Consider the following 12,510-nt stretch of genomic DNA (forward strand, 5'->3'; position numbering starts at 1 on the left):
AGATGTTTCTTCTACTTCTGATTCATCCGAAAACCCCGGAGGATTATTAGATTCTTCCCCCTCTTCCGCAATTTCTTTAGAGTTCAATATATCTGCCGCCGTGCGCTGTACTCCTCTCTCCAGCACCTGATCAGCCAATCGGTTCCAGTCCGCTGCCGTTAAATCTTTGCTGTTAATTTTGGTGCTCCCGCTGAGTTTGATGAACACGCCTGAGGTTCTTCTTCGACTGCCGTGGCAGCACACTTATTCTGTAGATTGGTTGGTTGAGGATCCTTCGCGCCTGTGCCTCCTTTTGACTTCGATGTTTTAGTGAACGGCCCGGCCATGTTGGGTTTGGCCCTTTTCACCGCTAGATTCAAGCCACCGCCTTGCAGAATATATTTTCACGTGACCACAATTGGGCTGTCCTGGAATTTTTGCTGTGCCTCTACCGGATCTATGCTTCGCTGCTCTAGCAGTAAATCCTCTTCAGATCCACTATTCTCAGCTTCCTCCTGATCATCGGACTGCCGCTGTGATTGTTTTTGTTGCTTCTTTTTAGGTTCCTCTCCTGTTGGGGAGCGTCTATGGTTATTTTTGTCCTGCACAACAAACTTAGCCTTGGCAATGTCACTCTTCCGGTATATAGACCCTGCTGCTTTTTTGACAGTAGAGGGCGTTTCTGCCACGACTTTTCCTTTCAGCGGCTTTGTGAGAGCTTTTCCGCTTTTCCTCCCCTCATCTTTTCTGAGTAAGATGAGTGACCATTGACGTTGGTTGATTATATCTTCCGGTTTATCCTCGACAAAACCACGTTCCCACGAGTACAACATTTCTTTTCGTAGCTCGGGGTTAATCGTACTTGTCTCCTCCACCGTACGTCGTAAGTCGTTCGCAGATGTATCGCGTCTGGTTTGACTCCACATGGCGTTAGCTTCCAGAAGTTCCATCAATGCTCGAGCTCTCGCCCGATCCTGAGCCGACTCAACCTGTTGTTTAAACAGAGAACTCACATCTCTGCTGTTTTGTCCTTTTCTGACAATTTTCAGGCTATCGCGAGACTGGTCACTGCGCTTTTTGAGTTGAGAGGCGGTGAGCGCAGAACGTTCCAGGTGTTCCTTATCATAGCGAGTGAAGCTTCTGCATTCCTCCGCCAGATTGACTATATCCTTGTGCATGTGCGGCCACCACAGGTATTTCGAAACATCTATCATCGCTTCCTGACCTGGGTGACCGCGATGAATTCTCTTTAATACTGCTTGGCGCAATTGCCCCGGAACAGCTAGCCTGTTGTCCACCAGTATACAGTCATCCACCACAGAAAGTTGATTCCATAGAGGGTTTGAATACGGGCCCAACAACTCGAAACTATGACGATCGTTTCTTTCAATCACTCGTCGAAGTCTATCCATCCAAGCATCCTCCGAAATCAACTCTGCTAACAGACTCCTATCGAACAATTTGTTTCGAGACTGTTTTCTGTACTCATTGCCCCTTGGCGAGGGTCGTCTTTTCTGGAGTTGTGACTTGTCTTCTCCTTTTTAATCACGCTGACTTCTGGACTCTCGGACGGGCTTTCAGCTGTAAGGTCCACTTATATGATTGATGGTTGGACATTTGTCTCCAATTCCTGTTCATGTCTGCTCCTGTTTTCCAGAACTGTCCGTGCTTCGAGTTCTAGTAGATTTTTCGGGTTATCGGATTTTTCTGCCCCCATGAGATCCCAGAATGACATTAGATTTGTCTCTGCTACTTTGCCAGATGTGATTTCGTTATATTCTTTGGGTATGAATGATTTCTTTACTGTCCTCCACTCAACCTGGGGCACTTCAGAATCGGAAGTATCCGAGTCCTGCCTACTGCACACTGCTCCTCTTTTCACCATGCGTGTTCGGGGAAAAGTAGTTTCCGTCACCTGCTCTGTCAATTCGTCCCCCCCCCCCCGATCTCCATTTTGTCTGTTTGTTATCTTCTTCGACTTTTCGGATTTGTTTTTCTCCATCTTTTTAATAAACGCTGCTTGAGTAAGTTCCACCGGATGTTTTGAAATTTGAATGCAATTTTTTCCGTTTAAGTTTTTAGTAAATTCTGAGTTTTCGACCGACTGTTTCTTGCGAGCTATCTTGAACAATGTGTTTTTCTGATTCTGTTCTTTTTGAAAACGTGAACTTCGACCGTTTTCGTTCCGGTCGAGCTTTGTCCAGTTTTGAACAAATTGGTTATCATAGCAACCGTGTGATGAGCTGCCTTTACAGTGGTTAATTTCTCTCTTTAAACCAGAATGTTCTAGAACATTAATGTCAATGTTTTGATTTGTTTCACTAAGCCGTTTGCTCAAACAGTCGAGTGCTTTGTGAAAACTTTCAATAGAAGTCACTACAAATCTCTCATCTAATTCCGATTCCGGCCATGGTTTCCCATTGGGCTCTCTCGACAGATAATCAACGATACCCATATCCCTTCCCGAAATATGAGTAACTTTAAATTGGTACGGTAGTAATCGGTCCACCCACCTTGTTAATCGAGATTGATACGTTTTATTTGATCTATGCTCCCCCAAAGCAGACGTTAAAGCTTTGTGATCTGTTGCTATAACTAATGTTTTTTTCCCAATAAATAATGTTTGAAACGATCTACAGCCCAAACTACTGCTAGCAGCTCGAGTTCATTGGTAGAATATTTTATTTCTTGGGAATTTAAATACCGGGATGCAAATGCAATCGGTACCCATTCGTTCTGATTAGACCATTGATCAAGAGTAGCCCCTAGGGCACTTTACTTGAGTTTGCTTAGATGGATCGTAATAGTTTAATAAAGCGATGTTAGCTACTGCCTTTTTGATTTCCTCAAAAGCTACAGAGTGTTGGTCGTCCCACTCAAATTTTTTCACTGGCAGTCGAACATTCTTTATTTTCTTTTTTTCATTTTCTTCTTTCAGTAGTGGTCGAAGTTTATCAGTTAAACTAGCCGCGTTTGGGATGAATTTAGATAAATGATTAATACTACCCATGAACGATCTAAATTGTTTTAGTGACTTGGTGGGTTGGAGATTTGCAATAGCCTCAGTTTTCGTAATTTTCGGTATTATACCTTCTGCCGACAAATTATGGCCTAACCAATTCACTGAGGGCTGAAAAAAATCACCTTTTGTAATTCTTAATGCGAGATTTTTGTCATCCAACTTTTGCAACACATCGCGGACCAATTTCTCATGATCCCTAGCTTCCCCCTTCGAGACGATTATAATATCATCTGGGAAACAAAAGGTATTTTTGGAGTGATTCAGTGTTCTATCCATTGCTTTCTGGAATTCAGCGGGCATGTCTGCCAGCCCGTAGAAACCTGTCAGAAACCTATATTTTCCCGTTGCTTGGCCTCCTACGATGTTAAAATTGCATTGTTTTGCTGTTTCCACAGTTACTCTTATTTGACTGTAGGCATACTTTAAATCCAACACGGTGAAATACAGTGAGCCTTCTGATGTTGCCGTGGTTATTTGGCTAACACCATCTATCAATTCATCCGCGTTTGGCATCTGATATTTGTTTTTATACAGTTGTCTATTGATAGGTTTTGCGTCCAAAGCTAACTTAATAGAGTTGTCTTTCTTAACTGTGATAAAAATTGGAGCAATAAAACAATCGCTTGTGCAATTATCGAATTTTTCAATGTGTCCTTCCGCAAAAAGTTTATCTAACTCTGCTTGTACTTTATCCTGAATGTGTATAGGGATTCTCCTACCTTTTTCTTGGATCGGACATAAAGGCTATTTAACTTTTGTATTCACAGTATGATTCTTTGACTCCCCTTGTCTATCAAAGAGATTTTTAAATTTATTATAGATTTAAACGTTTATTGATGTCAAACGTTTTCCAACTTCATGATAAAATACGTTGTGTCCCACTCTAGGTCCTCTCAAAACCCGCTCTTCGTTTTCTAGAACCACTCTGTCCCGTGCCAATCTGTTCCGGGCTCCTCTCTCTGCTACTGCAGGTGCATCCTCGTTCGGCACTGGTGGTTCAGGAACTGGTAGAGGTTCTTCCAGGACGATTTTGGGTTCTTCTAACATTACTTCTGGATCCACGTTCTCTTTGACCGTAACAGCTAATAGGAACTGATCAAACCATGTTTCGAAAGTCCAGGGTGGATCTGAATTTGCAGAGGCCCAGAATACTGGGATTCCCATATCTGTCCTATTGTCTTGAGCTGTAAAACCGGATCCTGCTGGCTGCGCCATGTGATAACTGACAGAACCTCTGAAGTTTATAATGAAAATAGACATGGTTTCGAAGAGTTAATTTAATGGTTGAAACCGTATTGTTTTTAAATAGTTTTCTTTTCTGAGTTCAACTGTGCACCGAGCCACAGATCTGAGAGTCAATCTCTCTTTTTTGTCTCAATAAAGGTCACACATTATTGACCTTGATTTACATAATAAGATAATATAATTTATAAATAACAATATGAACAACTGAGCCAAGGCCACAATATGGTTACTGCAAATGCAGTAGCAGTTGCGGTACCACAGTGTAAAATCGGTATGTTTTTATATTTGCTGGATTGATTTTAAATTAAAAATGTTTTTAGCGACGAACAACATTAGTTATTTTGTGTTAGCAAAATGTTCTTTTTCTCCAAAGGAAGCAGTTTTCGTTTAGAAAAAACTTCTGTCTCCGCGGCTACTTTACCGACAGCCCAATCGCAACTGAGCCTTTTCTGCAAACTTACTACTCCCCTTCTCCCAAATTGAATTTATTTCGAGCACAAGAAGAGTTCATGAGTCTGATTTACCCAATATTTCAAACAATCAACTTCTTCTCATTCAGCACAAAGCGGTTCGGTAAGCTATTTAATAATATGGTTCACTGATCAGAGAATCGAATTTTTATTATGATTATAAAAAGTCCTAAAATGAAGAAACCAAATCAAAAAAGTTCCAAATAGTTTTGAAAGGGTGAACTTAAATCCAGAGAGCTTCGACACGACATTGTTTGACCTCCGAAGACCAATAGTGCTAATCATACAATTCCATAATTGAGGCATATCGTCATGACTGTGGTGTATCGCCATAAATACAAAAGAAAAAATTGTGGCATTTCTTTTATTTATACCATTTCCATAAGTTGAAATTGCATGACTAGCATTTTTGATACCGACACCAAAATGGCGATTGTGGTGCACAAAACTTACAAAAGTAAAACTGCCATGAATTGAGAACTGAAAAGTAGAGAAATTATAAATATATCAAATCTAATGTGAAATGGGAAATTTATGAAATATGTTACGTAGCAACTGCACTAAACAGGAAATGAGATAAATTGAAAACCAACAAGACTGCTCGTATCAGGGCGAAGCCTTGAAAGTTCCAACGGCCTTTTAACGCTTATAGAGCAGTAATAACATAAACAACATGAAAAAATTAAATGAAATAAAATAAAATGAAAAACTTTTTTTTCTAAAATTTGAAAATTTTTCATTGAAAACCATCCCCCACACGCCATACAAAGTACAAAACAAGAGATTTTGCTCCTTGTAACAAATCAATTACGGCAAATAAGCTTCTTTCAACCAATTTGGAACGATTTGTAGGACGGATTAAATCTCCGCTTACGCGTTAATAGCGCGAATTATATCGCGCGTAAATTGTCCCAAGTTGGTCAAAATGACCAAAATGGCAATCTTTAAACCCTCATAACTTTACGAAAAATGATCACAGGTGAAATATTATTTCAAATTTAAGCTCCGGACAACAATAGCTTTCGAATGACATAAAAACATTTCGTCAAAAATTGCTAGTTAAAAAGTCGAAATTTGTCTGAAGAAAAAAAAACCCACCCCGAGCACAAATATTCCGTTACTTTCGTATCGAAAGTCGGAACAACTATCAAATTTTATCATAAACCTCTCAAAAAATCCATTATATTTGATTATAATTGATTGTAATAGATTATACTGACAGAAATAAAAATTAGTATAATAATCCACTTTGAATTGACTATAAAACTACTTTTGTCTAGTTTTAGAGATACTGACAATCAATTGACAATATAACCCATTATGATCCATGGGCGCTCCTCCCTGGCAACGTAGTCCTTGTAGTCCAAAAGTTGGATAATTTTTTGTTTTTTTTGGAAAATTTTTTCTATTTTTGTTTATTGCAACTTTTCGAGATTGGTAAGCTAATGGGTACGCTAACTTTGAGCTACCAGGGTCTTTGTCACTTGTGCTTGGTTACAAACAAAGCCCAATCAAATAAAAAATCTAAAAATCTAAAAATCTAAAAATCCGAGGAAAATTTAGTTTGTTTGAAAATTGAACAAAAAACATAAACGAATTTTCCACTTCACAAGATTTTGTTAAAAAATTGTTTAAGAGCAAGTTCGCTTGATTTACAGTTTAATTGTGACGCATGACTATCACCAATTTAAGTCAATTTCATTCATTTTTTCAGTTACTTTTAAAAGGTTATATTTTGAATTTCATCCCTCCTCTTCCTAGTGGTATTTTGTACAAATTAAATACAGGTCATTATTGTCTTGTTTAAATCTCAATTATTATGGCTAAAACTTAAATATGTTTACAGGGGCAGATTTAGTGGGGGGGGGGGGCGGGGTGGGGCGGACGCTTTACTTTCAGGGATTCGACTCCCTGCCGACCCAAAGGGTCCCCCCTTTGTACTATTTTGAAATATCCATTTTTGGTGGCGTACCCTGAAAAAAAATTTAAAGCCGCCTTTGGCGCCAATATATTTTATATTTGAGAGACGGAGTGCGCGCCAAAAAAAAACGCGGTTTTTGGTCAAAATTTTCAAAAAAGTGCCTAAAAACGCCTTTTACGGCCTGTTTTTTTTCTTCAAAATTTTGCGCAAAAAGGGTCTTTTTATTGGTTTGAGAGATTTTTTGAAAATCCGCCCCCCCTCGAGAAAATCCTAGATCCGCTCCTGCCCCTGTATAGTTATGAACATTTTTTTATTATTGAAAGCTCTAGCTGCAGATGTTTAAAACTATTAGAATACCTCAGTGCAACTGTATAAAGCAGAATTAACTGTTCCCAAATGAAGTTATATATATATTTATTTGTTGTTTGTTAGAAAGTTGCACATGGCATTTAAACGAAAATTTGCTTCGATGTACTTTTTATCACAGCGGAAACAAAGATTGTCAACTCTGAATTCTAAACAAGACTGCTCGTATCAGGGCAAAGCCCTGAATGTTTCGACTGCCCTCTAAGGTTTATGGAGCAGTAATAAGATTTGAAAAATAAACGCAAGAAAAAAAATTAAAATTTTTTTTCTCTAAAGTTTGAATTTTTTTTTGAAAATCATCCCCCCACACGCCATATAAAGCACAAAAGGATAGATTTCGCACCTTGTAACAAATCAATAATGGCAAAAAGGCTTCTTTTAACCATTTTGGAACGATTTCTAAGACGGATTAACTGTCCGCTTACGCTTTAATAGCGCAAAATATATCGTGCGTTAATTGTCCCAAATTGGCCAAAATAGCAATCTTTAAACCCCCGTAACTTTACGAAAAATGATCACAGGTGAAATATCTTTTCAACTTTGAGCTCAGGACAATAAAATCTTTTGAATGATAAAAAAAATTACCTCAAAAATGGCTAGTTAAAAAATCGAAATTTGTCTGAAGAAAAAAACCCACCCCGAGCACAAATATTCCGTTACTTTCGTATCGAAAGTCGGAACAATTATACTTTTGCATGCAGTTCAGCATCAACGCGAACAAGCCGTATTTTGACAAATATGGTCCGGGATAAAAGCACTCAAATTGGAAGTATTATACAATATGACAAATGTGAATGAAAGTAAAATCTCAACGCAGTGGCAAATAAAAAATTGAAGGTTGGAAAAAAAGTGCGTCGTAGGGCGTTTTTTACGCAAAATAAAGTATTTATAGATTGTTTTTATGTCATCGATTGTGATCTCATATTAAAATTTCACGTGAAACGGATTTCAAAAAAGTTTCAAGCAGACCAAAAACGAGTCGTAACTTACAGGACTTACTCAACTAGTTTTTATTATAAACTCTTTGGCAAATCAGCTACAAAAAGCATATTATCAATAGATTTCAAAAGCATGTTTTTATCTAGCAATTATACATTTCACTTCGGAAAACTCATTTTATCTTGGAAAAAATTCATTTTTTTTTTGTTCATTTTGGCAATGATAACAGTAATAAAAATTCTTCGATTAGATTTCTATATATTCCTTGCTTCAGGCCACTGCTGTGATTACCAGAGATCAATTTACACAATTTATGGCTACGGCAACGGACACTCGCCCATCAATTACATCAAAAAATTGACTGATTTTTCGACCAAGAATAGAAAACACCTGACCTTTATAAGGGTAGGAAGCAGTTTATACATTTTCATAGAAAGATTATGATCTGAAACCGTTTTCTAAAAAGACATTCTAACAAATCGTTGAGAATTTCTTCCGAACTACCGAACTATATTCCTGAAATGTTCCCCCTTTCAACTAATTGCCAAATGACCAGATGGCAATGATAATTTCATTTTTGAATTTACATCAAGAGGCGGTTCAGGATTTTCTCGAGGGGAGGCGGATTTTCAAAAAAATTTCAAGAAATTGGCCGACTTTTTTAAGTCGACCAAATTGATTTTCCAAGTGCTCCCAGAACAAAATGAAGGCCTTATTTATGCAAAGATTTCTGCGCCGCAGGCATATTAATGAAAAGCGAAATTGGTAAAAAATTCTGTTTTTGAGCATTTTTTGGAAAGTCTGCATTTGTTGTGTTTTTTGCAGGTTTTGCATTTTTTGCAATTTTGCGATTTTTTTGGTTTTTTTTTCGACGCGCTCTCCCCTTCAAATTTGGCATATTTTTGCGCCAAAGGCGCCCGTAGAAAAATTTATGGTTCTTTGGTCGAAAATGGATGTAAAATCCCCTTCGCCCTTAAATCCGCCCCTGTCTACAGCTACTACATGATGTTTTTGTTTCAGGCCAATTTTGAGCCATCCATCTGTCTGAACGTCATCCTTGAAATCGGATTTGGTTCGGGCAGCCTGAAGATTGACGGCAAGGTATCAAAAGACATTCAATTCGTGTTCCCTATCCAGTATGAGAGAGAGACTGTAATATACAGCAACTCTCAATTGACGAGTGGATCTCTTAATTTCAGAATGTGGAAAAGACAGTTTGTATGTCCCGATAATCCATGGCTATGTCTCGAGCAAAGTGAACGCCCCAGCGAGCAAATTGCTGGACTTCTTAATGAGCAGAAACTTATTTAGTTAATAAAAGTTTTATGATAGAATATTAAAAATGAGATAGACATTTTCTTAAACGGAGGATTTGGGAAATAATTTTAGTTTTTTCATGGACGGATTTAATTAAAGGGTGGACGCCCCCCCCCATCCTTCAGGGATTCGACTATGTCAACCCTAAAGGGTGAAATTTGGATCTCTTTTTGACATCCAATCCCGGATCTACTAGTCCTAAAAACTTCTGAAGGCGTCTATTGAGTCATTATATTCTAGTTTTGAGTGGGCAACACCGCAAAAACACAATATTTTTGATCATAACTTCTTGGCGAAAAATGACCCAAAAATCAGAATTTTTGACATTTAAAAAAAATTGATTGCAAAGCAGAACATTTTGGCAAAATAGGGTATTAACGGTGTTTTGGGAGAACTAAAAAAGCTCAAAATAAACTTTCAAAAAACATTGAAAAAACATCCTCCCCCCATCGAGAAAATTTTAGATCCACGCCAAATTTTCGGGTTACATTCGCCTCACTCTCTGAGAAGTCCTGGGTTCCACTCAATAGGTTTAATGTTTTTTAGTCAACCAACCCAGAGGCCTAGTCCGGAGGTTAATTATTTAGATTGATTTGAACCAGCAGTCATATCAATTCGAAGTACAATATTTAGTCAAACAACCTCCGATTGTTGCAATTATACCAGGTTTGTTTCCATGCGATTTACCCTCAGCATAATTCAGTAATTATAACATTTAGCGCCAGGATAGCGGAGGTGAATTGGTTGTCTCCGCCTCTCAATCGTTAAGCCGGATGTTCGAGGCCGACCATCATGATACGGGCTTGTTGCTTGAGGGTGAGGCAACATTACCCAGTCAGAAAAAAATCAAAAAAATTTGCATTTAGTTTTTAAGAAGGGGCATCACAGCGGTTGCCCCTTCTTAAAAGTTTCTATCCAGTTCTAGAAACTTCTCGCGGGGGGGGGGGGGGGGATTTCAAAAAATTTAGAAAATTTTGTCGACCCTTTTTTTAGGTCAATCAAATTGATTTTCTGACCTCTCCCAAATCACTATAAAGACCCTAATTTAACATACTTTTCTGTGCCGCAAGCAAATTTGTGAAAAAATAGGCCAAAAAAGGCGTTTTTTTTGCATTTTTTGGAAATTTTCGACCAAAAATTGCGGTTTTTTGGCGCGCGCTCCCCCCTCAAAATTAGGATAGATTGGCGCCAAAGGAAATTTTAAATGTCAGTCGGCCAAAAATGGATATCTCAAAATAGTACAAAGGGCGACCCTTTGAGTCGGCAGGGAGTCGAATCCTTGAGGAGGGGGGGGGGTGTCCTACCCCGCGCCCCTCTCCTAAATCCGCACCTGGTCATATCTCTTGTAGATAAGTCGACTTAACGGTCACCGCCTCTTTTTTTTTACCGACTGCAACCAGCACCGCCGCTTTGTCTCCTTGGAAACTTTCGCTTTTCGGTTTTTAGAAAGACTTGGCTAAATTTTTCCCCAATCTCTCTTACATGATTCACTTTTTCTCTCAGCTTGGCTTAAATGAGACATCTTTGATACCCAGTGACACCGCCAACAATCAAAATTGGGGTTTAATATTGTCGTCTTTCATTCTGAAGATAACAATGTCCGACAGAATTGAGGAGCTTTTGTTGCTATTGAAATTATAGTCTCAAACCAACACTGTCTAATCTTCAAAAAAACAATTCAGTCTAATTTTACAATTTCTGTTATCTCACTGTTTTCTAAGGCTCGAGTATAAATATCCACATTTTACACAATTAAAGAAACGCGGTCAGGCTCTTCTCGGAGATTCAGCCAAAGTAATCTTTTTGTATGACTGCTTTGTTTTGAAACCAGGCTTGAATTCTGTTCATTCCGGGTATTCATTCTAAGTAGAATCTTCTCTCATTCGAGTCATCATCTCTTATTCCTGCCGCCGCTGTATCGCATTAGGTATACGAGCTTATTTAAAGTCGCTTCGCCAATTCTTCTTTGTCATTTGGTGATTACATAACCGTCCGGTTTACTTTTCCATGGAAGTCCATCCAAGGGGTCAAGCCTGAGCCAGACCTGACCAGTGAGAAAAAAAAAACAACTCGAAGTTTTCAAGAATTGTCCAGGAGTTTCCGTATAGCTCTAAGAAACCGGAGCTGGTTTTTCAGGATGTTTGCTAGGAACCAGGTCTGGACGGACAGGTTTTTTGCGCAATTCGGAACTTCAAAAATTGGAAATGCCCAAACCGGAATGAGGTATAGGTACATAATGGTGAGCTGGGCTCAGAAAAGGAGGTAGCTTCTGAAAAAACCCAAAACGTTTTGTGCCCGAAGACTAAATTCTCTCCTTCCAAGCTAACTACCAGCTAGCTATTAAGAGAAAACATCAAAAACATAGACCAAAATCAAAAAGTCATAAGAGCCGGTTTAGTCATATGTCTCCATGTCTTAAGATGGAAGAATATTTTCGATTTTTATATCCGTTTTCGCTATCGCAATCAATCGAAATTTGTTGCACTAATCGTCCAGGTTAACGGTTGAATCCTGAGTAGGCATCGGTGCCAAAACACATCGAGGCAGTGGAAGGTTATTTTGAACGGTCACTGATCTGCTTTATTAAAATCCAACTATTACTTGAGCTCAAGAAGTGAAGAGTCAACCTGAAATTGAGACTGAAAAGATTATTCTGCTGATCAACATCTACACCTGCACTTGAAAAACTGACAATTTGTGACCGGTGTATATTCATCAGATCAAACACAATTATACTATATCGAGTAATTTTAAATTGCTCTTTGAGCCATTTTTTTTCTCAAAACAACTACTCGAAAATGCAATCCAGGAACCTTTTTTGGCCTTTAACAGTAAAAGCATTGGTTGAAAACTGTGAATTACCCCAGGTTACCTGTCTATCTTAGTCCATCCACGGGGAAAAAAACCAGGTCAGAGTCTTGCAAGAGAGCCATGGACTCCCTCGAGCAGTCTGAGAGTCCATTGCTGGTTTTTAAGGAGGTTTTCAGGGAACCAAACCCGGACGTAATTTTTTGGTTAATCGAATTAATCAAGGATATTATATTTCTATATAAAAATCTAGAGGTAAATTGGCAAGAATTTTGCAGATTAATTGCATTTGTAGGTTTGCCTTCGAAAATTTGTTTTGAGCATTGTACACAAATATGATAACAAAACAACTTTTATGTGGCTCGACAGCTTCTGCTTTAAGAAAATGGCGTTTAAAAAAGTGGGATGAGTTTCGTTTTAAGCGAAAGTAATTATGGCGACAC

The 12,510-nt window shown here is 38.5% G+C and overlaps 1 protein-coding gene across 1 annotated transcript in view; it reads left to right on the forward strand.

Moving 5' to 3' along the window:
- LOC134848527 (uncharacterized) overlaps positions 1-9,253 on the forward strand; it is a 30,649-nt gene extending 21,396 nt beyond the window's left edge. Inside the window, exons 3-5 of the mRNA XM_063866027.1 lie at positions 4,638-4,819; positions 8,217-8,347; positions 8,963-9,253. Coding sequence (XP_063722097.1) covers positions 4,638-4,819; positions 8,217-8,347; positions 8,963-9,253 — 604 coding nt within the window. The remainder of the gene's footprint in view (positions 1-4,637; positions 4,820-8,216; positions 8,348-8,962) is intronic.
- The last annotated feature ends 3,257 nt before the right edge of the window (positions 9,254-12,510 follow it).

The sequence above is a fragment of the Symsagittifera roscoffensis genome, chromosome 6 (genome assembly GCF_963678635.1).
Source record: "Symsagittifera roscoffensis chromosome 6, txSymRosc1.1, whole genome shotgun sequence".
Taxonomy (NCBI): domain Eukaryota; kingdom Metazoa; phylum Xenacoelomorpha; order Acoela; family Convolutidae; genus Symsagittifera; species Symsagittifera roscoffensis.